The 26085-nt window shown below is 43.8% G+C and overlaps 1 protein-coding gene across 31 annotated transcripts in view; it reads right to left on the reverse strand.

The window, feature by feature from the left end:
* TCF7L2 (transcription factor 7 like 2) overlaps positions 1-26085 on the reverse strand; it is a 197547-nt gene that overhangs the window by 95003 nt on the left and 76459 nt on the right. For all 31 annotated transcript variants that reach the window (XM_059900839.1, XM_059900851.1, XM_059900852.1 and 28 more), the window contains one exon: positions 25500-25601. In XM_059900839.1, coding sequence (XP_059756822.1) covers positions 25500-25601 — 102 coding nt within the window. The remainder of the gene's footprint in view (positions 1-25499; positions 25602-26085) is intronic.

A 26085-nucleotide genomic window follows, 5' to 3' on the forward strand; every position in this document is an offset into this window, starting at 1 on the left:
GGCTCCACCCAGGCTCCCGTCTCCTCCGCTCTCTCCCCGCCCCTCGCTCCCTCCAACCAGAGCAGGGCCGTATCTCAGGCCATCTCCGTCCGTTCACCAATACAGACGGCTCTGTAAAATGTCACTGCTTCATTGTTTAAGAAACTGGGAGGAAACAAGGAGTATGTTTTTTTTTTTTGGCCCATCATAAAAGCAGCCAAAGAGTTTGGTTTGGGGCCCCGAAGCCAATGACTGTCAAAGGGGAAGTTTATTAGTAAATACAGGCATTAGCCTATCATCAGAGAGTGTTTCTCTCTAAGGTCAAATTTACATCTCCAAATATTATTGCCCTAAGAACAGAAGACATGTAGACAGTGTGTGTGTGTGTGTGTGTGTGTGTGTGTGTGTGAAGGGGGCATTGCTGGATTGTTTCATGAGCTAAGAGCTATTTCTTGAAGTTGACCTATTTCCTAAAGCTGGGCTTAGGAAGGCTATCCCCAGAGAGATGACAGGAAGTGTGTGACTTCATAACAGAAACAGTGTCCTAACTGTGAGCACCGTGGTCAAGTAGGGGAGAGAAGGCTAGAATGCAAAGTTCCCAGGTCCAGAGCTCATTCAGTGCATTGTCTTCCCTAATGTAAAACGAGAAAGATGAGAGATTTTATGCACAGTCCCTCCAGATTATTCACGGTACCTGTGTGTCTATAAACACATATGCATTCATCCCCCCTCCCCCCACCTCTGTTGTTAATATTTAAGGAAAAGCATCACACCCAATTTATTCGTCAATCTTTGGTAGTAAAGAGTTCAAAATGAAACTCTCATTTATTTATTAAGACCCCAGAGTGTCCCTCGGGCCCAAGACCCCAGGGGATTGTAACAGACCACAAAGCCCTGACCTGCTGTCTTGCTTCAACCCCTTCCCCAGCTTAGACAACTCAGTTGCTATTAAAATATCTAATGGGCCCTTAATTGGGTTGATGTTTTACCTAGTTGGCGTAAACGAAATAATCTGGTCTGGAAAGACTAAACTTCACTATTATCTGTTATCCCCTCACTGGCCACACACCCCTCCTGCCCAAAAGGGGAGGGAAACAAAAAAGGAAAAAAAAAAAAAAAAAAAAGCGCTAGGGCTGTAAAAGAACCACACAAGAAACACACAAGAAAGAAATGTGATGACCAAAGGCAGTAAAAGACACCCCTGACACCAGGAAACTGTTAACTTATATTCCTACCGGGTTATACCGAGGCTTTTAGGGAAATGTGATGTGGTCCACCTTCTCGTGGCTTCACATGGATGTATTCTGCGGGCACGTGGGAAGTTAAGAACTAACTGGGCACTGAGGAGCTTCCAGTCTCAGCGTGAGGCAGCCAGTTCCAAGATGGCGCGGCAAGAGCGAGTAGAGGTTGGGCAGAGAACATGGGGGTCTGAGGAGGGCCTCCTGAAGGTGCCTCCGGAGTTCAGCCGTGGAAGAGGCAACGAAGGACTCATTGGATGGCTGAGGTTCAGTCGTCTTCATAGAATTCATTTCTTCCACAGGAGTGACATTTCTACTGAACAGCAGTATGTCCAAACTCTTTGAGCCATGGTGTAGATTTACCCTTTCACTCTCCATGCCCTCCCCCAACCCCAGCAGAAGTTTTCTAAGAGGAGTCTCCTATCCTCTGTTAACAACAGAATAAACAGATGTAGAAAAGACGGTATTTGCTCCTTTCCTCCTATTTCTTCACGTCATGCTTCCAAAGCTCCCTTTACTTCTAAGTCACCAGAGATTCTTTTAGAAGCATCTTGTAGCTCTTGTGTAGGAAGAGACTGAAAACACGCATACTCTCACGAGGGCAGGTAGTGCTGACTTTTAACTCTTAACCTGCTAGTGTGTCCCACCAGCTGACACACCGGGAATTCCCTTTGTCAGGAAAAAGATGAGAATATAGACTGCATGGTTCCAGGGGAGAATCAATAACTGTCAGAGGGGGAAAAAGGGAGAAAAGACAGGCACTTAATTCACTGCCCTTGCATCTCAGTGGAAGAGCAGATTTCCTAGGTGACACAGTCTTTTCTTTCCTCCAAAGTCTTGTCCAGAGAAGACCACAGGAAACACTTATGATTTGAATGTGTCAAACCAGTGCCTGCAATGATTATTACACACATGCTCATGAATACCTAGACATAAGGGAAAACTGAAGATTGAAGTTTTGCAAGTCATCGGAGAGGTTATGCCCGTCCCTTAAATTAAGGAAATATGTCTGAAAAGCAGCAGTTTATCCTAGTCAGCATGCCAGGTAAAGACACTGCGCCTCGGCACACACTTCATCCAGGAGGGGCAGGTGGAACTGTCATCAGTCCTGCGCTCTCTGTGAAGTGACCGAGAAACACAACCCCCCCCCGCCAGCAACTGGGGGACATGCTAGCCAGTAACCCCAAACGTCACTGGGCTGCCTTGTGAAACAAGTTTAAACTTCTTGAGAACTTAACTTACCTGGAAGGAGGGTGTCCTTAGCTCCCTGAATAATAGATAAAGGGGAAAGAGGGTAAATACACACACAGAGCTTGACAATGGATTCCCAAGACCTCCTGAATCTGTGACATCATCAAACAGCTTACTTGACTCCCACCCTTAAGACCTCAAGGCTCCCAACTGAACAATGTGAGATCTCTCCCAGACATGAACTTTGATGCGGTTCACTGAAGCCAGGGCTCCCCACGGCAGCTACAAACTCCTCTTCACCCGGCAGCCGGCCACCCCTTACCGCCCCCTCGCTCCAACCAGGGCAGCAAAGCCCACTGGTTCCCAGTGGTGCCCTCGCCCTTGGGGAGGCACCCTCCTTCCAGCACCCTCTCCCCTAGGTATTTTGGGCACGCCACGATCACACGGTGTACCAATTTATGCTTCCGCATCTAGAAACACAGTCTTCTGGGAAAAACAGGCTCTTTTTGGTGTGGCCAGGGAGTTTTGCCACAGCTTGTAATTTTGGCTAAGGAAGTGATTTCCTGTCTGACAGGAAGCGGGAGACAGAGCTGAGTTTAGCTGCTGCAAACCTCTGGCTTAAAAGTTAAAAAGGAGAGAAAGGCAACCACTTCTACTTATCAGGGAGTCAGAATCCGAGTCTTCCAAGAACATAACCTCTCCCTTGACCCCCTATTTATTAAAACAAGTTTATCTAACAAACAACCCCAGTGCCTTCTGTCCCGAAAACGTGAGCTGGGTCTTTGCTTCTATAACAACACAGTCCTTTTAAAGCTTCTAAGGACATAATTACCAGTTGAGTTTTGAACTTTGCCCAGGTAAAGGCTGATACACCAGGCTTTGCTATTTGTTTCTCTAATCAACTGAATTCAAGTGTGAACAGAATTCTGGACTTCTTTTGTACCCATTTCTCCCTCTAAGATATAGTTACTTTTCCCCCTTTCTTCATCACTAAGTGAATTTTTATGGGTAGTAGAATACATTTTCTTTTATAAAATTCCAACCACTTGATTTTTATTCCATGGAGGCATTTTTAAGAGGAACAAACACTAATAGGATATCAGCTGAAAGCTAAAATTCAAACTGTTATCAGAAATCCCGCTTCCTTCCCTAACCCCGCTGTCATATCCACTGGGGGCAGATAACTTACAGGGTAGCTATCTTTAAAAGCCGACAATATGCAAGGCTAACATTCAAATTTAAAAGGAAACACCCTGCTCTCCCTTCTCTCTCTCTCTCTCTCTCACACACACACACACACAATTGTACCCAGGAATATGGACTTGAATGGCAGACGATTAAGAAAGAAGCCACACTTTTCCTAACACTTACTGACATGTTTAATAGTTTCTAAATAAAAATGCGATTTTCTGTCTTTTTTTTTTTCTTCCTTCTCAAAGCAATTTCCCAGCCAGCCTTGGGCAGTAAACAGTTAATATTCCACTCTCCCCTGCTGCCTTGAAAACCAAGGAAACAATTGAGACATTGTCCAGCGAACAAGACTCCCAGGGACTGACATTTTTGTTTATGTCCCAGTTCTCAGCCTGTCAATTTCCACTAGGCTGCCTGACCTGCACCAATAAGGTCCACTGTGAGCTGAAAGGGCTCTGCTTCATTTATTTTATTAAAGCTTTGGTGTCTGTTTTTGATTCAAGCTCCAAACCTCCCCACCCCCGCCTTTTCCCCAGAAAGTTGCCTCCTAACTTGGAGGCTGTGTTGCAATTCCTTCTTGGGACACGTTGCCAAGAAAAGTAACAAAATATTTTTGAATACCAACGTTTGCATGGTTTTGCCAAAAAGGGGGCGGGGGGTGATCCTGAACACGTCGCCCAGCCTTGAAAGCCTCGTGTTTTTACGGAGTCTTGAAAATATTCCACTGAAATGTGTCCATAGGAGTGGATACCTACGGTGACCTAACATCCAAGCTCTGGCGCTTGGAAAACATATAAAAATCCACAGATAGGTCTGAAAAACCCAAACTTCAGGTTCAAAAACAAAAAGGATACATCAATATTTTCCTCCCAACCAATGCCCCTGCCTAATTGTACAAATTCCAGCCCCAAAGCTCCCTCCCCGTCCTACCTCCCCAGTCCTTCCCAGGCTCCAACAACTACCCAACACTAGCCTGTGTGAGTAGGGGGGCTGCACAAGTGTTACACTGGGGGCCCGCTCCTGACACTTTATCTCCATGAAAAGCACATACAGCAGCGACCATTTCCTGTTTGCGGAGTGGGCATGAACCAAATCACACCCTGTGCAGCAGCTATGGAATCCAACAGCATATGGCATTGTGTAAGGATTTACTATGGAATAAAGGCAGCAAAGCTCTCCTGCTGTGTCATATCAAATCCTGTCACTCTGCGCCTGGAGGTCTCTCTCTTTCCCACTGACCCAAGCCCATCTCTTTCCATTAAGGTACCACACACACACACACACACACACACACACACACAGTCCCAGACCCAAAACCTGAAACTTTTACAAGGAACAGGATACTTGAGAACTTGAAAGCCACATGGAGCCAACTTCCATCGGTCCTCCTTGATTGCTCCAGTTAAGAGACATAACCCCCTCTTTTCACATGCCGACCAGGAAGCCAAAGGATCGGGCTGGGGCTGCCAGCTGTCCCAGAGTGAAGTCCACGGTGAAGTCCATATCGCCCTCGATCCTCAGGCAACCCACGCAAACTCTGTATAAAAACCACATTTTCCAACTAACCATCTATACCATTCTTTTCCTTCTCACCCTCTCCAAAAATAGCGTTTGGCTACCTTCCCATTGCGATTCTTTGTTTAGAATTGAGGATTCCCCACCCCCTTTTCATCTCTGCTCTAAAGGGCCTCTTCAGACCCTTTCAAAGCCTCCTCAGCCTCCCCAAGCTCAGGTCATCAGACACTGAAATAAATGGCGATAATTTTATGGTATATTTGAATGTAACAGGCCATTCTCTCCCATTTCCTAAAAGGAAGCCCTGTTGGGCAGTCGCAGGTTATTCCTGAGCCAAGGTTGAAAGGCAGAATCCCTAAGGGCCAAAGGTAAGATTGTAACATTTACAGCCCCCAGTTCTCCCCGCTTTCAAAGCCCTAATGAACCAGCCTCGGGCCCAGGAAAGGCATTAACTCCTTCTTGCCAGAAGGTTCCATTCGCCCCGCTGGGTGAGCATCACAGCTCTGGAACCTCGCACGGTTCCGATCTCAGCTGGGGCACTGTCTTCTTGGGGAGCCCTCCCTGACCACCCCATCTAAAACAGCCCCCAGCCCATGGTGCTTCTCTGTCCCCCTGTCCTGCTTTATCTTCTCTGTGGCTCCTACCACGATCTTAAATGGCCTTGCTCATTCTCAGTTGGAAGGAGAGCACAGTGAATAATATCTTGGCCACTGACCAAACTAACACTGCAAAGGTCTGACTTTCTAACTGTGAAGAAGCCACTTCCTTCCTTTCTGGGCTTCAGTTTCTTCATCTGTAAAATGGACATATAATGATTGATGATAATAATAATACCTCTGTACTCTCCAAATGGTTGTTAAGGATCGAAGTAATACATGGAGAATCTGGCGCATAATATAAATGCTCAAAATATTGTTTTTATTATATTAATATTATTTATTATTTCATCTTTTTCATATCATTTATTTACTGGTTTGGGTCTGTATGCCCTCCCCATCCATCCTGCCTATAAAATAGAAGCTCCATGAGAACAAGAATATTTTCTTGCCCATTGATATATTCCTAGCCTGTCTCCTTATGGGTAATCACTAAATATTTGTTGGAAGTTGGGAGAGAGAGAAAGAAAAGGGGCGGCGGGGAGGAAAAGGCAAATGTCTGGTTTTTCAGTTTGGGCAATCAGTAATCATTCTAATTATTATTACCTACTCAGAGTAGCTTTCCTCAACTGATATAAAGGGACAAAGACAAAAAAGATCTTCATTGGTTAGGAGGTCTGTGGTCTTCAGACATACTTAGACCAGATGACATTTGCATCCTGGTTTCCTCGCTTCCCCCCACTTCCTGGAGGAGGAAGAGTCAGGGGGTATCGGAAGGGCCTGCTCTGCAGAGCCCAACACAGGGAACAGGTCCTGGGAAACGGCCCTCAACTAGGCGTCCTCCCCGGCCTGCCCATCTGAAGTGGCAATGCTTTTCCAAGTGGTAAATGAATCATGTCAGACCAAAAGCCATTTTAAAAGTACACTTTGTAAAAAACCCGTACTACAGCACATTTCATTTATTAATTATGCTATGGATTAGGGATCAAAGTGGTAGAAATCTCAGTGTACTCGAAATAAATGGCTTTTGCGGTTACCTAAATCCTCGGAGTCCCCTGGAATGTAATTCCTTAGGCAAAAACAGCTTCCCAGACTTCTTGCCTCCACCCTCACAATAATACAGAGGAGGGTGATTACTCAGCATCAGACCTGCATGATGCAATGATTTGGGCTTTTAACGTTTTAGTCTGTGAAACATGGAACTCTTCCTTTTGAACTGCCCTCCTAGTGATCGGTTTAGTTTCCATTATTGAATCTCAAATCCTTCCCCTTTTCCTTCCTGTCTTCCACCCTCACCCCCTCTTTCTTTACAATTAGATTCAAATTGAAAATAACCTATAAAGAGGTTGGAACTCAAACAAATTCCAAGTAACTTTCAAGAAGGCAATGGGGTGTAATATTAAGCACACAAGCTTTGTGGTCAGAAAGATCTGGATTTGAATGTTGGCTCTGCCACTTACCTCATAAATTTAACTTCTTTAAGCTTGGGTTTTTTATCTTTAAGTGGGGATAAAATCACCTACTTCAAGAAGGGCTGCTGGAAAGATTGATGAGGTAAAATAAAGAAAGCTTCTGTCCAGAGCTGGGCACCAGTACCTCATCAATATATGACCAAGAGTTATTTATTACCCTCGTACTTCCTTATTTTCCAGATACAGGTCTGGTCCACAGTTTCTGCACCTTGCTCCAAGTGAGTTGTTTTAATCATATTTAAATTCTAGTTTAAAAAAAAAAAACCAATCCTCTGACTTAGATTCCTACCAAAGAAAAGTAATCTCCTTAGATGTGACTATTAGATAGCAGACACCCAAACAAAATCACAGTTCCTACACCAACTACTTGCAGATTTGGAGCTACTTAAAGTAGGTACAAAATGAAAGCACAGGGGAAAGAAAAGGGTGACAAATTTGAAGGCATTAAAATTTAAAACTTTATTATTTAAAAACCCATCCAAGCAAAAAGTTTTAAAACATCACAAACTGGGAGAAAGTACAGTCATCCCTCGGTATTCATGGGGCATTGGTTCCAGGACACCCCCTCCCACCTCCGAGCACACGTGGACGCTCAAATCCCTTACGCGAAATGGTGTAGTATTTGCATGTAACCTACACACATCCTCCCTATACTTTAAATCATCTCTAAATTATTTATAACACCTAATACAAAGTAGATGCTATGTAAATAGTTGCTGGCACCAGCAAATTTAAGTTTTGCTTTTTGGAACTTTCTGGATTTTTCCCCCCCAAGTATTTTCAATCCATAGTTGGTTGAATCCACAGATGCAGAACCCATGGATATGAAGCGCTGACTATATTTCCAACACAAATCTCCAACTTATAATAAAGAGATCTTATAAATCAACAAGGAAAAACTATCTGATTCTTTAAAATGAGCAGAGGAGTAAACCAGGCAAGCCACAGAGGAGAAAATAAACAATGACAAGATTGTCAACCTCAGGAGTCAAAGAAATGCAAATTAAAACATGATAAGATGTCACTGCACGCTAATCAGATTGGGCAAAAATTGTAAGTCTGACAAGTGTTGGTGAGATGTGGGGAAAGAAAGTGTTTATACTTCATACTCGTGATGCAAGTACTAATTGATCCAATCATTGCAGAGTGTGATGATTGATATCATGTGAACTATGACTGAATATCAGCATCTTATGTCCTACCAATGATTCTATATGGTATGAACCTCAGAGAAACACTCATACATGTGCCAACATACACCTACCCAAGAACGGTTACTGCAGCATAATTTGTAATCTTAAAAACTTGTATGCAATCCAAATAACTATTGATACAGAAATGGGAAAACGGTGGCATGTCCATACAAAGGAATAGTACATAGCAATTAAAATGGGTGAATTAGATTTAAATGTACAACAAGGGTAAAATTCATACACAATGTTGAATAAGAGAATCAAGCTAGAGAATACTATAAAATATGAAACCACTTACCTAAAATTTAAAAACCACTAACATTGGGCTTCCCTGGTGGCGCAGTGGTTGAGAATCTGCCTGCCAATGCAGGGGACACGGGTTCGAGCCCTGGTCTGGGAGGATCCCACATGCTGCGGAGCAACTGGGCCCGTGAGCCACAACTACTGAGCCTGCGCGTCTGGAGCTTGTGCTCCGCAACAAGAGAGGCCGCGATAGTGAGAGGCCTGCGCACCGCGATGAAGAGTGGCCCCCGCTTGCCGCAACTAGAGAAAGCCCTTGCACAGAAACGAAGACCCAACACAGCCAAAAATAAATAAATAAATAAATAAATAAATAAATAAATAAATAAATAAAAGAATCCGCCTGCCAATACAGAGGACACGGGTTCGAGCCCTGGTCTGGGAAGATCCCACATGCCATAGAGCAACTAAGCCCGTGCGCCACAACTACTGAGCCTGCGCTCTAGAGCCCGCAAGCCACAACGAGTGAGCCCACATGCCACAACTACTGAAGCCCGCACGCCTAGAGCCCGTGCTGCACAACAAGAGAAGCCACTGCAATGAGAAGCCCACACACCGCAACGAAGAGTAGCCCCTGCTCGCCACAACTAGAGAAAGCCTGGGCGCAGCAACGAAGACCCAACACAGCCAAAAATAAATAAATAAAATAAATCTTAAAAAAACAAAAACAAAAAAAACCACTAACATTAATTGTAATACATTTTAATCCACATATGTATGTGCACAAAACTGTAAAAACCTGGACTGGGAAGACATTAAATTATAACAATCGTAGTTACGTATCTGGAGGGAAGATCATGGACTAGGGAGGGGAACACAGGTTTGGTTTGGTTCTTTTAAACACAAGGGAGAAGATTAATAATCGTTACCATAGGTGGCAGGTACATGACTGTATTTGTTATATTATCCTTTTACACCATGAAAGAGTGAATGGTTGATAACCTGAGAAAAATACTCACAAAAGCTTTCCATCCAATGTAACATACCAAATAGATTTGATTATTCACCCACAAGTTTGCAGACACACACCTGTACTGCATGAAGGCAGGTATAATTTGAATGAATGGAGGGCTCATCTTGATGCAACTCTCCTTTTGTTGGTTCCTTTCTTTTGCCATGAGTTCATACCTTGTCCTCCTAAAAACCCACAAAGCCTTGTTTCCTCAACAGGAATAAACAGCATCTCAAAGGCACAACATGCCTCCAAGTTTCCTGAAGCCGCCAGGTCAGCACCACCCTGGCTGTGTGCTTGCTCCCTACGGAAGCAACATTAACACCTATAGGTGAGAGCCCCAGTGCTGGAGTCAGACTCCCCGCATTCAAATTCCAGCTGGCCACTCACCACCTGTGTGACCCTGGGCAGATCATCACCCCACCCTCAACGAGTCTCAGTTTCCTCATCTATAAAATGGGATCATAACAATTGCTAACTCATAGGGTGTTGTGCCAATTCAACATGACAATCATACAAATTACTTAGAACGGAAATTAGTAAAAGTAGTAAATTACTGGAACAATAAAGTTACTGGACCTAGTAAGTGCTCAATAAACCTCCAGCATTATCATGATCTTAAGCACATCTCTCCATTTCTCAATGCACCCATTTCTTAATTATCACAATGAGGCCTTTAGACCAAGAGAACTCCCCAGTACCCTTTCAACATGCCAATCCACGATCAACTGTGAGATTAAAACAAAAATCAGGAACAGGAGAGTGAGCACGAGAGAGAACAAGTCTCTGGTCTATAATGTGCAATCCTGTTGGAAGTGAGGCCCCAGGACAGTGCTTGAAGAAAAGTTCCCGAAGCCCCTTCCCTTGGCTTCGGTTCTGACCTCTGGTATCACAGCCCTGCACCTAACAGGATCCGGACAATCCCCACCCTTGGCTCCAGATGCAGCAGATCCCACGTTGCCAACTGAAAACTTGGGAGGAAATTCACACAGGCATCCAGACACCGGAACATCTGGCCAAACCCACCCCCCTGCTGGCCTCTGGATGCAGTGCTGGCCACTGCTGGAACCCCAGGCCACTTCCCCACGCCAATGGCCCGCCCTCCCTCTCCTTGACACACGCCCTCTCTGCCCACTCACTTATTCCACACAGATGTCCAAACACGCACTAGCGCAGCATATGTCCTTATTGCCTCTCAATGGCTTATATTTTTCAAATCGTGTTCTAAAGCTTAACCACGAGATTGTTGGCATGAGAACTGTGCTTGCGACTCACATCAGGCCTGGACTCATAGAGCAAAGAATAAATCAGGATAAAAGTTATCACAGGTAGGTACCAAAAACAAACTAAATAAACAAGGAGTTGGTTCATTTAAAAAAAAAAAAAAAAAGGCCTCCCTTCTAAAATAAAAGTTTAGATAGCATTAAAGTTATCATCGTCTTTACACACATCTTGATTTTTTTAATAGGGCAACTTTTAATTGTAGGGTGGGAAGAAAGAAGAAATGTGGACTTCATCCCTGAAGTCCATATTTTAGTAACTGTCAGAAATCTGTGTACGCTGCCAACATTCGCAGGTGTGATGCACAAAAAGTGGGCTGAATCTGCACATCACACATGGTCCACATCATGTCCTGCAAGACCTATTGGTCATGGAGGGCAAGGAGAGCTCCTGGCCGTGGGAGGAACTAAGTAAAATAAATCAAGACGGCTGAGCCACAGGCCAGCTCCAAAGCTGAGGTTCATTTTCTCATTCCTGGTTCAGATGAAAAATGCTGCTCTTTCCCATCGCTTTGTTTGGAAAAAATTTTTAAATGGTGAGTCATAAGAATGTCCATCATAATGGACATTTGACTGGGCTCTGACAGACCCAGTAGAAGGCTCAATTTCTGACACTTTCCCCCCAAAGCAGAAACAACATTTGTGATGCCTCGATCGTCCCTTACTCCATCCTCCTTCACCCAGATATTAACCCATCAGTGCCTCCTTTCCCTTGGAGCCATGACATAGAAAGCCTCAGAATCTCTCTCAACACAATGTTCCAAACAGACACTACCGAGCCTCAGTCTAGGTACAAACACTGCACTCTGCTCAGTCCTTGGAACAACAGGTTTTTGGTCTTTTGGAGTTGCACGATCCTCTCCTGTTTCATGTGTGTTTTATAGGAAAATGGATGGAACCCTCATCAAATAGGAAAGTTGGAATAATCAATAAATCAAGCAGAAATAAACACCTGTATGCTCAGTTTGCCAGTAATTATCCATGATAAGAAAGCCGTGCTTCTAAAATAATGAGTAAGTGTTAATATGTAGAGGAGACCACTGGCACCTCCTTATTTATGTGGGTTAGGATCACATATTTCAACAAAATGGGCCATGCTTATTAGTACTATTAATTAACTGGGTGTTCCTTAATTATCCCAAATAACAGAAATAAGAGCACTTTAGGGCAAAGATGACTATGTTAAGTAGGAGCCAGAAGAGAAAACTCTGTGAAACTAAAAATACGAAATCAGGAATTTCATGAAAATGCCTCAAGTTCATTTTCAAAATTCCCCATGACCACAGGAGCAAACCATGGAAACTGCTTTTTTTTTTTCCTTGTTTTTCACACAAGCCTCTCTCTAGAAATCGTTTGTGGGAGAAATTGTATATGGTATGTCTCCCTCAGATCAGCACAAATCAACCCAGTCTTAAAGAAGGCAAGTATGTTTCCTTCACGTGGGTCCCTATTTACATAGTAGCAGAAAAATCAGTTCACACTCCAGTGTGTTTGAAAAAACTGAAACAGGAAACAACATTTCTTATAAACCTAAGGCTTGGAAAACTATTGGCTAGAACTCCTTTGGTTGTAAGTGACAGAAAACCATCTCAGACTAGTTGGCTTCCTTGGATAGTCCAGGACTGGAGCTGGATACACAGAATTAAATGGTATACAGACGCTCCCCTACTGCAAATGAGCACCCTCCATTCTGTGTGTGTGTGTGTGTGTGTGTGTGTGTGTGTGTGTGTGTGTCTGGAGGGAGTTGCAAAGAACCACAGAGTTAGACCCTCTCTGCCTAGTGAAGGCTCCTAAGTATCTCTGCTTAAACCACATGCCTGCCCCTTGCCCAATCACGTGTCTACCTGGACCAACCAGAATAGGGAAAAGGTAGTTCTCTATATTTAGGGGGAGAGGAGGATGCTGTCAGCAGCAGCAAAAAACAAACACACACACACACACACACACACAAACACACACACACAAACCCCACAAAACTGGTGTAGAAATAAATGTGGACTCCGCTCCATTGTTAACATTTGGTTTCTTACACTGGAAGGTCAGTACATAGGTGTTATTCTCGATTCCTGAAAACAACTTGATAATTTAAGAGGAAAGCATAATAAATACTATGCCAATCAAGCACTTTATGAAAATGGGAAGGGGTTTGAGGAAGAATGGAGGAGAGATGTTTGGCTGTATTTTAAACATGGAAATGGTTTCTCCCGGTCAAACACACTTCTTCCATCTTTGACAATGTCTTCTTGCCTTGATCAGTACAATTTTGGCTTCAGACATTCCTCCATTTATGGGCTTTGGTGGAAGGGGGGCTAGCTACCTCTTCCCAAAAAACTATTTTCTCCTGAGTTTTCGCTGAATCATCCTAAACGTTTGCCCAGGAGCCCCTCCTCCCAGCCTTGCTCTCCTTTCTTGTTACTGAGACATATTTTTTTTTTAGATTTTTATGTTCTCCCGCCACCCAGCAAGGTTGGCTTCTCCCTTGAGTTTGAAAGGGCTAGGGAAAAACACTTCTCTCAGAATCTTATGTGCATCCCTGAGTCAGGTCTAACTGCAGGAGAATTAGAAAGGGGAAGGGTCAGAGGTCAGGTCCAAAGACAAGTCTCAATAACGGGGACCCCACCCCCGTGGGGTCTCTGGGGGCCACGGGGACAGTTCAGTCCCCAAGGCTTGTGGTGCAGGCCTTCCTTCCTTCTTCAGCCTTTTTAAACACTTGCTACTTTCTTCACCCCAACACCTGGGCAACACAGACAATGTTCTTGTGAGAGAAACAGGCAGCTTGCGCCCTCCAGCAAGAAGAACAAGAGGCCTTTGCCCTACTGCACTTTGGCACATGGTGAGCCCATTTCATTCAAGCCTATTAGGCAGTCTCGGTGATGCACTGAATCACGGCCCGGATCCACTCGCTACGCAGGCTCTGGCTGGAAAACAGATTGCATCATGCCTGCCAGAGTTCCTCACAAGCCTCTCATTGCAGACAGGCTGTGGCTGCACCGACTGCACACATGTGGAGATGGGCGGGGCTCGGGTGCGACGCAGGGGCGGGTGGCCCAGACGTCGGCCACATCCTGCTGCACTAGCGCAGGACTGATGGATGGGGGCTCACTCAGCCTCCGTGCCCTCCTACTGCCCCCAGCTTCTCTCCTCCAGCCAACACAACACTCCTGGGCCCAATCGACCTGTATGCTCTCCATTCTGAGAGAATCTCCAGGTCCCACTTTCCAATCAGGTGACAGAGCTAAGTACCTGTTCATAGCTGCTCTGTGTGTCTCTTTCAATGGACAATATCTATCCTCCAGGTTTTCAGTAGAAGTATGTGACATGATCTGTTTAAGGACTTAAAAGGCCATCTCAAATATAGGAATGAAGTATAGGGACCAAGGAAGGAAAATGGGAAATGACAAAAGTGCAAACTGGGGAGACTGGGGTAGGTGCTCTGGCAACACCCCGGTGAGAGGTGCCAACAGCCTGGACTTCAGTGGTGATGGCAGAGGTGGTAAAAACTGGTTGAATCCACAGCTCTTTTGAAGGCAGAGCTGATATGCTATGTGGATGGGTCATGAGCCCACAGGACAGGCTGGTGGATTGAACGTGGGGTGTGAGAGAAAAACATGAGTTAAAGATGAACTCCAAGATCTGGGGCCCACGCAACTGGTGAACGTTGATGATCTTTACTGTGATAGTGAACATTGGGAGTGACAGGCTTGGTGGTGGAGAGAGGTGGAAATAAAAGCTTTGATTCTGAACAAGCCAATTTTCCCATGTCTATTTGGCATCCGAATGGAGGTTGAATCAGGCACTCGGGAGAGCACAGGCTGGAGAAAGGATCTGGATAATTGTCTGAAAATGGCTATTTCTGCCCACGGAATCCTGAGCAACTCCACTCACCCAAGGGATTTTCACATCCTTACATGCATAATGGACATAACTATAAACCTTCCCATCCAGACCCCTCTAGGGTCCCTCTCTCCCTATTTCCCAAGTATACTCCAAGGGACAATTCTGAAATCCAGGTGTTCAATTCTATTAATTAATTAAAAGAGATGAAAATCTGACCTGTAAGCCATTAACAAGCCAATCAGGAAATCACTTCACATACCCTACATTGTTGAAAATACCCATTTCCCATAATCAATCATCGAATCTTAGATTTCCCAATTGGGTACTCTCTTAAAAAAAAAACTCAGGCATCCTATAACAGGATTCCTAAGGAACAGTCGGTTTAAACAAGATTGGAAAGAGACAGAAACCCTCCAAGCCCAACCTTCTGGAGCTTCTGTGTGAACCACATTTACATAAATTCTACTGGGGTGATGATACAGGCTCCGCTGTGAACTGGAATATATAAGGGTGGATTGTCAAGTTAGAAAGCAGACACGTGGACAAGCTCTTGTGCTAAAACCAGGACGATTCTGAACTCTCTATGGTAACGATGAAGTCACACTTGTTCCAGACCGAATCAACTCTTCTCTCTCACCAGAAATTGGTTTTCTGCTTAACTAACAAAGCACCACAGTAGGAGGAGAGAAAGCCACCTGCAAAGAAATAAAACCATGGGGCTCCTTGGCTTCAAGAAACTTACAATCTGGCTGGAGAAGCAAGCCCAATACATAGAGTGAAGTCAGCCAGGCAAGAAAGGACAAGCAGGACAGCACTGTTGCCAAATGAACAATTTTGTTTTATTTACTGGAAAGATAAACATAGGCAAATCCACGAGTTGAGCTCGAAGTACATCCATGTTAATTTAAAACAAGCTCCCACGCTGGGTAAACAGAGCAGGTACTGAAACTTTCCAGAATATGCACTGATCTTGTCCCTGAAGATGCCAAGAAGAATTCTCTAGTCAAGCAGGCCTTAGGGACTCCTCCTGCAGTTTCCAAGCACCCAGAGAAGTCAAGAGCCCGCCCTGAAGAAACCGACTCTACATAACCCAGAGCTTCCCTAAACCTCTTTCAGGAGGGAACCCTTTTCCTAGTAACCTTATTAACACTCAGTGACACAAATGTCGGGAAACGCTAGCCCAGAGCTGCCAAAGATTTTTTCGCCCGAGCACAAAGTCACAGCATTTGGAAATGGTCAAAACTGATTTGAAGCTGCCAGCCTTCCCCACACTCCCTGTGTGGACTGACCTTAAACACAGCAAGAAACGGCATTTTTGAGAAGCAGGTATGTTTTCCCAGAAACATAATCCAGGATCATATTCTTAACAAGCTCATACACAGCATCAAATAAATAATACCTTTGCCCAATAACATGCTATTAAAAAGAAGATATAGGGCTTCCCTGGTGGCGCAGTGGTTGAGGATCTGCCTGCCAATGCAGGGGACACAGGTTCGAGCCCTGGTCTGGGAAGATCCCACATGCCGCGGAGCAACTAGGCCCGTGAGCCACAATTACTGAGCCTGCGCATCTGGAGCCTGTGCTCCGCAACAAGAGAGGCCGCGATAGTGAGAGGCCCGCGCACCGCGATGAAGAGTGGTCCCCACTTGCCGCAACTAGAGAAAGCCCTTGCACAGAAACGAAGACCCAACACAGCCAAAAATAAATAAATAAAATAAATAAATAAAGATAAAGAGAAAATCCTAAAAGTTTAAAAAAAAAAAAAAAGAAGAAGATATACTAAGACATAAAAAAACTCTACAATTCTTTGGGGTTATAGAAGTATACTCCAAGACCTCCAAAAATAGCCCTAAATGTGCTGCATATAATCAGGGGGGCTAATAAAATGTATCTAAAGAGTTACGCTGTATCTAAAATGAATATACCTCATTCTGTGCAACCATGATAACATGAGCTGACTTTAAAACCTGCTAACCATATAAGAAGCAATCATTTTTGTTTGCCTGTTTTGAAGGTGAAAGGCCTTAGGAAGGCTGACTTGGATCGGGCTGGTTGGGTCTCTTTTCTGGAGCAACATGAAGTAAGGGCACATCCTTCCAGGGAAGCCTGAACTTTTTCTTTTGTTTAATTCCCCAGAGACAATATAATCATTCTGATCATGGTAAGGCTAACTCTCACACACTGCTGATAGTTATAAAAATTGAGGCCTATCAGGAAGATATTTATGGTTATGTATCAAGAACTGTTTTAAAATTTTGTTCTCTTTTACCTTTCCTCCTAGTAATCTATCGTAAGGAAATAATACAGGATGGGGGTGGGGGTGGGGAGGGAGCACACAAAGATGTCCCTCACAGGATTATTTAGAGTAGCAGAAACAAAAGGACATACCCTGAAGACCCAACAATACGGCACTGATTAAGTAAATTGGAGTATGATCATAGTATGGGCTATTATGTGCTTATTAAACATCCTTAAGAATTTTAATGACATGGAGAAGTGCTTATTCACTACAGCGATTTTTATTTTAAATAAATACAAGGCTGAAAACATTAAGCACTACCATGAGCTCAAGAATGTTAAAAACTAATATAAATATTAATACACTCAGCAGAAAAAGTCTAGAAGGAAATATACCAAATATAGCAAACGATTCGTAACATAATCTCTGAGTGGTAAGATTAGGGGCTCTTTTCCAAAGTGTCTACAATGAACATAAATTTGCTGAATGAGGAAAGCTACACTTAATAATTAATGTCACTTACTTTGGAGGTAGGATTTTTCAATCAACAACGAGCAATTCCCATCCTTAAATAGTTTAAGATCAGTCACTGAAGATGTGAGTCACAATGGAGGATAATCTTGAAGAGAAAACCTGGTGATGAGGGAAGGACGCACAAGACGTACCTTCTTATTCTCAAGATGGGTAAGTGGAAGAAGCCTGAGCAGAACTGAACAGCAAAACACAAATCAAGTCTGAGCATTTCAAGGAGAGATATTTCAGTGCAATACGAAGACAGAACTTTAAGAACCCATGTTCTACCAAAGGAAATGGTCTGCATCAGGAGATAGACAGATGCCCCGTCTCTGTGTTCGAAAACAGTATGGCCAACAGAGGACTTCTGAGCAGTGATTAAACAACAGAAGGGACAGCACTGGGTGACATGACATGTGATTTGAAGGTTGTGAAACGTTCTGTGATTCTAATCTGAAGAGGATACAACTGAGCTTACACAATCCTTCCTGGTAGGATATTTCCATTGCCATGGTGGTCAGCTGCCACAGCATGAACCCAAACCTCAAAACTTCAGAACTCCTTGCCGTAGAGTATTTTCTGGAACGAGACAGGAAGCTTGGACTTTTAACCATAGACTGTTATGGACCATCCTGGGGTTTACTCCACTCTCTCCCCTTAAAGCATACCTGATCCGATCTACCACGTCTTCCCTGAAGAAAGATAACTTTGTTGCCTGGTTCTCAATGGTAGTTCCTCATAGCTCTCCTTATAAAAATACTAATATATGGGCAGGGCTCACAGGCTTGCTTTATATCCTTAGACAAAACATACACCCTTAATCGTGGTTCTGTCTGTGAAATGGGAAAGGTCTGACTCAGCCACTGCTAGGAGACACATCCTAAGTATTCTAGAAAGTCTGGTTGAGTCACAGATAAATGGATTTTTAAAAAAAACAAAAAACACAAGAGGAAAGTGTATGTGCAGTGGACTGCAGAAAATGCACAGGGAAAGGCTTTTAGGAAGTCGACACAGTTCACACCCTCATATCACCTGACATTCACCTGCCCCTGGAGCATCTGCCCTCCCTTCCCACAATGTGTCAGTGAGTCTTCTGCAGTAATCACACCCAGAAACCAAATCCCTAGCCAACCTCACATCCCACTCTCAGTGAAGCTAGCAGGTCCCCTCGAGCAAGCCCACCGTGCCCAGCTGGGGCTGGGGGCTCCACCTAGTGCTCCCCGGGCAGCACTCTGCACATGGCACTGTGCCCCATTTACCTGTCTCTTTCTCAGCCACCTCTGGGGTCGGTGGGCTTAAGAGGATGGCATGCTCTGAGGCAGGCTGCCTTGCTTCACATCCGGACTCCCACAGCTGGGCAAATACTTCACCTCCCTGTTCTGAGTTCTTCCTCTGGAAAGTGGGGATAATTAAATATCTGAAAAGCACCTAGCACAATGCCTGGCACGAAGGAAACGTCCCAGACTTATTTGTTATTATTGTTACTATCATTCATCACCGACTCCACTTTCTCTCTGCATCTAGAATACTTTTTTCCCGCATGGTAAGCGATCACTGAATATTTGCAGGATCGATCAATGTGAGCCAATGATTGAATCAATGGTGAACACAAGACCAAGAGAGAAAGACCACCTAGAGCTACTTATCTAAATTTTGGGGAAGGAAAGGGAGAATTCTCCACCCTTCCATAAATACATTCTGAATAAATGGAAATCTAATAGATAATCGACATAACTCTTAAGTTTGGATTGTTAATTAAGTTTGAATTGTTCCCATTTCATATTGCCACACTGCTTTGTGGGGTTAGGAAACCTAGAATCTTAATCTCTCTAAAAAAGACAACTCAGGGAATTAATTCCCTGGCAGTCCAGCGGTTGGGACTCAGCGCTTTCACTACCGTGGCCTGGGTTCACAATCCCTAGTCTGGGAACTGAGAACCTGCAAGCCACGAGGTGCGGCCAAAAACAAAAGAAAGACAACTCGTTCAGCTGTACTTCGATTAAAAAAAGAGAGACACCTCTAACTGAGTAGACATCTTTCCAAAGAAGGTACATGAAATATACCAATAGGTACACAAAAAAACACTCAACATCACTAATCATCAGGGAAACGCAAATCAAAATGACAAAGAACTAATCACCTTACAGCTGTTAGAATGGCTGTCATCAAAGACAAGAGACAACAAGTGTTGGCGAGGAGGTGGAGAAAAAGGAATGTTACGCACTGTTAGTGGGAATGTAAACTGATGCAGCCCTTACGGAAAACAGCATGGAAGCTCCTCAAAAAACTTAAAAATGGAACTACCATATGATCCAGCAAACCTACTTCTGGGTATATACACAAAAGAAACAAAAACAGGATCTCAAAGAGATATCTGCACTCCCATGTTCACTGCAGCATTATTCACAATAGCCAAGTTGTGGAAACAAGCTAAGTGGCCATCAACAGATAAACAGATAACGAAAATGTGTTACATGTATAGAGTGGAATATCATTCAGCCACGAGAAAAAAGGAAATTCTGCCGTTTGTGACAACATGGATGGACCCTGAAGGCATTATGCTAAGTGAAATACGTCAGACAGAGGAAGACAAATACTGCATGGTATCACTTATAAGTGAAATCTTAAAAAGCCGAACTCACAGAAACAGAGAGTCCAGTGGTGGCTACCAGGGACCCAGGGGTGGGGGAAATGGGGAGATGTTGGTCAGAAAGTACAAACTTCTAGTTATGAAATGAAGTAAGTTCTGGGAACCTAATGTACAGCCTGAGCATTATAATTAACAATACGGTACCATATACTTGAAAGCTGCTAAGAGAGGAGATCTTTAATATTCTCACCACAAAAAAGAAATGGTAATTATGTAATGGGATGGGGCTTTAGCTATGCCGTGGCGGTAGTTATTTTATAAAATATACGTGTATCAAATCAACATGCTGTACACCTTCAATTTACACAATGTCATGTCAGTGATATCTCAATAGAGCTGGAACAAACAAAATAGAAATTAAAAAATTATTTCTCCCTCACTGACAACATCGAATCCATCAGCAAGTTCTACTGATGGTCCCTCCAAATGTGTCCACTTCACCTTCCCCACTACCAGCAGCTTAGCACAAGCCAAAACCCCCCAATGGTTTCCCACAGTGGTCAGGATCAGATGCCAAGTCCTCACCATACCCTACCCAGGCCACTGTCCCTGTGCCTCCATGACCAGCAGCCATCATAGCTAAGCTCTCTTCTCTTTAGGACCTTCATACATGTTTTTCCTTCTGCCTGGAATGTACTCCCACCTCCCATCCCTTCACCTGGCCAACTCCAAATGATCCTTCAAATCTCATTTTAAATGCCATTTCCTCAGGGGACAGTCCCGGCCCGTAAACCTTAGCAGCTTCCCAGTGAACATCCCATCTCCTTGATCATACACCCTCACGGACCCAGTACCCCTCACGGCACCTGGCACAGAGAGAGCCTCCCACACAGGTAGGGGCTGTGATGGTTTTGCCGGACCTCAGCGTCCAGGACAGAGCCTCCTATCACATACTAACTGCCACCAAGCATCTGGCAGAACAGGACAGAATACAACCCAAGTCAAATAACACACCGAAACATCCGCTTGTACTTAATAACCAAGAGGATGCTCTCAAGGTAATTTTTTGTTATTACCTGCAAGTCAGCTCCCCTGCACCCCGCCCCCAAACTCTCAGAAACAACAGTGAAAGATTCAGCATGCCCTCTGAGCTTGAAAACGCTCAACTCAAACAGCAGACACCCTGTCTGAACTCCTACCATCGTACATTTCGTAAGAGCTTTCCCGCTCTCTTTCAGCATTTAAGCAATAACAACAACCAAAGAAGAGAGTTACACACTCCAGTCTGGCGGGCTTTGCTCCTCGGGATTCAGACAGCTTTCTCAGCACACACCTGCCTGCTCATTACACAACAAAACACACAAGACCCAGAACCGCTAGAAATCCACCCCAAGGTAAAACTCCACACCAACTTCAAGAGGAAACCCCCAAGACACAACGGTAGGAACTTTTGAAGCCTTTTGCCATTTTATAAGATACATACTATACCAAAATACCACCATTTTTGGTACAGAATCTTTTTTTGCTGGGGACAAAGGAAGTTGAATGAAAGTCTTTGCATAGCAAAGACACCGGGGGTGGTGTCCGGGGAGGGGCTCCTCACAGGGGCCCTGGAGGTGGGTTAGCCAAGACTCAGACACCACCACTTAGCACAGCCCAGCTGCTTGGCACTCACTTTGGAAGAGGGGGGAAAAAAAGAGGCAAAGAATTTAAAATATAAATTTAAAAAACCAGAGAAAGAAACATGAGCGAGTTCTATGAATTAGAATACAAACTCAGGAGGCTGACGAGAAGAGAGGATACTGGCACTTGTGACTTTAGGAAGTCCATGAATTTCTGGGGGAATCGGGGGGAAAGGGAAATCCAAGAAGAGGGAGAGAGAGACAAATCTGTGGTATAAATTCCTATTTTTTGGCTAGCCAAAACAAAAAAATTTTTAAATCATCATCCTTGGGGAATAATTTCTACTCTCTTTTGACCACACATTAGGAACCACTGGATTATAATAAACAAGATGCTGTATCAGTTACAGGAACTAAACTTTGTAGGGCTTGCTTCTTAATATAAATATTATTTGATCGATTGAACTCCACTTGTTAAGAACATTTAATCTACACATTCATTTTTTTACAATGTGGTAACCCACATACCACATGAGAAAAAAAAATCCAGTCAGATTAAAATATGCCAACAAGATGCTTTAAATTTCCATCTGAAAATTCTACCCCCATGGGTACCAGGGAAAGTTATTTTCTTAGCAACCTGTGATAGCTATAGTCTCTATAATGGTTAGTAACAAACACTGGACACTTCTCTAGTTTCAAAATAAAACATTAGAAATAATTATGAAACAGCCTGGTCCAGAAATTACAATAAATCCAAATTTCGGAGAAACTAGGAAGCAATCCTCAGGCAATTATTTTGAAACAGGTCTGATGAAACACTGTGATGTGACAACATTTTATTCAAGAGAATAAAAAACAAAAAAGTGAGGAAGAGCCCAGTGTCTCGAGAAAAGTTAGCCATTCATCAGAGAATCTGAAGGAGAACCAGAGTCTTTTGGCCAATGTTGAGCTATACAGAGACCCGAATGGTACACCAGCCACAATCCAGAATGCCCCCTGTACAAATACAGATACACCGTACCTGCCAAGCTGGTCTGGGTCGACACATTGCCCTACGTCCAGTGAAAAGGTGTCATAAATTTATACTCCCAAGGTATACAACTCCTCCATCCCCCAAAACTATACGTGACCCCGAGGTCAGCAACCTCCAGACTTTCTTCCCCCGCTATGTTCCCATTCTCCCTCTTCCAACTCCCTTCCCACCTCCACACCCCCTCCTCAGCCCTGGTGTCAGGTGAAGACTGCAGAAATGTACAATTACAGGGCTGACTCATATAACCAGAGACACCATTCAGTTGCCACAAGCATTAAGTATTTCACGAATTTAGTTTCCTTTTTGTCCAAGTTCATGGCTCCCCTCTCCAGCTCCCAGAGTCCACCCTCCACCACCACCCCATAACCTCTGTGCAGTGCCACGCCCCAGGTCCCCAGGAGCAGAGCAGAATGCACAGAAGATGGCATTACAGCTGCCCGCTGTGGCTCCTTCGGACAAGGGTCTCCGTCAGAACGCCGGTGTAGGCCCCACAGTGGTTGCTATGGTCAGCATACCTCCCCGTCAACAGCGGAGGAAAAGGGAGCCCAAGTCCCTTCACTACGCCCCCTGCCAAAACCCACATCAGCTCTGGAAAAATGTTTCACCAGCTCCCTGATTGGTAATTTATACATGAGAAAACAAAGTGCTTAAGGCCTAAGTTGCGGCAACTGCCCTTATGGGATCTGAGGGGCGGGGGGGGGGGGGGGGGGGGGGATGGGGGGGGGCAGTCATCTACCTCCCTCCAAATGGACAAACCCCATTCCTTGGGGGGGGGGGAGTGGGGGAGGGGTAACGCTTGCCAGCCTAGAGGTGGTTCACCTCCAGGCCACACCCAAGAGGGGCTGCGGCCGCTTGGAACCACTTCTAAGAATTGCATCTTCTCCCCAGACTCAAGAGAGAAAAAGCCTCCAAGAGATTTTAAAGATAATGTCCCTTCCCTGTGCCTCCAAAAAAAAAAAAAAAAAAAACCATGTGGGCGAGTCCTGCCCAGCATTTCCAAAAGCAGAAAAATAAATTTCAAACCTAGACCCCCATTGGGAAATTCAGGGAGGCAGGAAAAGTGAAACAGACCGGCTTCCTTATTGTCCCCTCAAGGACTTGGAAACCAATCTTTGCGTATTGTTAAAATATTTTTTTACATGGCATTCATTTTTCTAGGAGAAACCTGCATGAGAACCCCAAGTCAACAACTTCTTTATGCCTATGACACTGTCCCTAATAATGAGCCAATTTAGAGTAAGCAAAACAGAACCAGCCACGGAAAGTTACTTTCAACTCCCTTAGGAGGGAACAGTAAAAGAGAGCAGAGAACTGGGCCCAGTTCCCGTTTTCTGGCCGCTAACTCAGCGTGTGACATTGGGCAATTCACTTAAGGCATCTCTGGACCTGTTTCCTTTTCTGAGAGCAGGTAGGGCCTAGCTGATCTAAGGTTACTTTCCAGCCCTGAAATCTCAGCATTGTAAGAGCATGTGTGATTATGAGCATCTGTTTTATTGTGGGGTTGAAGGAAGGAAGAAGCTTCCGGAAAATGTCAACCTTCTTTCTACATGCCTCATTTATAATATAAGAATTCGTAAGACCTCTTCACAAATGATGACTCAAAGAAGTGGTTTTATGGAAATAAATTATTTTGTGATATATACACACACATATATATTTAATATTCATATAACAGAGGCAAAATTCATTAAATAATATATACTCAGTTATAGCAAGCTACAAAATAAGGAGGCAGTTAGCCTGAAACTTGACACAATGTGTCTTAAGATTTTTCTACTTAAGAAAATTATTTTGCCGTTTTTAGAAATTAAAAGTAACAGAGGCAAAATATATTAATGGATAACATTTTGTGATACTTAAATGAAAAACACATGAATTGTTTTGTGCTTTGCATAATTCTGTCACGGATTCATTATAAAAATGTGTTCCATTAATTATTTCAAAAGTATGAAGTCCAACTCATGATATAAATATATAGAAGAGAATATTCTAATAAGGTGGAGCTATCTTCTCAAGAGGTTAATTTATAAATTCCACTTTCAGAGCCTACAAAATCCTAAGAAAGTGCATTAAAAATGTGTAGACACACACTTTATGTTGTTGTCTCTTAGTAGTACAAACAAATGTTTTCTGTATTAAACCCACATGCTTTCAAAGCCATGGATGTACAGATTAAATTTAAGCCTTTCCAAGTTCACTTGTACCCTACGTTTACAATCAATTAGCCCAAATGAAAATTTTCTGATGTCAGTCTAGATTGTTCCTTTCCAATAATTAGGATAAATTGGTGAGTGTTTTGCTTGGGCCGGTGGGGGGCGGTGCAGGGGGTAAGACTGGAAAGTCTCAAATCCAGGCTTTCCCTTTGGAGTTGCCTAATTCTCTGCTCTGCAACTCACCTCCCCTAAATGACTTTTTCAGGAAAGATTTGGGGTATTATAGTTTTTAAATTGCTTTAATACCATTTCCAGTCTTCCCCACACCATGGTGATTGTGCCCTATTAACTGGAATCCACACAGCTAGATTCTAACCCAATACTAGGAGAAAAGGGTGGTGGGAACATTTCCAGGTAGATACCAATCATTAAGGTCCAATAGCAGAAAACAAGTACCTTCTAGATTTAAATCATATCCAAGAATATGCCCCAAAAAACTATTTTTAAAGAAAGAAAAACTGATAAACAAGGCCTGTTATCAACAAAAGAGCATTTTACCTCCCCGCAATAAAGGAAGCAAATGCCTCTGTAAGGTCACTTACAACAATGTGTGCCGGCGACGGAGAACGGGCATCCTTGAGGGCTTGTCTGCTCTGGAGGGTCCCCGCCTGGACATCAAGCAGTGGCCATTTCATCTGAAGATACTGGAGGGAGCAAACAAAAAGAACATGGAAAATGAATTTAGAAAAGAAATGCAAAACAGCTACCATGACACATGGATCAGAAACTGCAAAACTTAGAAGCGTGCAGATAACGACACCGAAAAAACTTGAAAGCATGCAAATGACAGCAACATCAATGACAAGAGAAAAATCATGCAACCCCGACAGATTCTTCCTCAGAGTTCACGTCCAACAGGTACAAGCATAGAACATCAATATTATTAGCAATTAGTTTTGTCTTTACATTCAAACTACAGGGTGGCCTCAGATAAAATGATGCCATTAATATTACTCATTTGGAGAAGAGCAGTGGGGAGGGAGGAGAGAGAAGAAGAGACAGGACACATCAGAAAGCAAATGGAGCCGCAGGCCAGAGGTGCCCTGGGAGACCATCAATTCCGAATCTGCTCTTTCAACAACCTTCATTTCTAAAATGCCATCATCCTTCACTTTCAAGAAAGCTGAG

The sequence above is a fragment of the Balaenoptera ricei genome, chromosome 16, assembly GCF_028023285.1.
Source record: "Balaenoptera ricei isolate mBalRic1 chromosome 16, mBalRic1.hap2, whole genome shotgun sequence".
In the NCBI taxonomy this organism is placed as follows: Eukaryota; Metazoa; Chordata; class Mammalia; order Artiodactyla; family Balaenopteridae; genus Balaenoptera; species Balaenoptera ricei.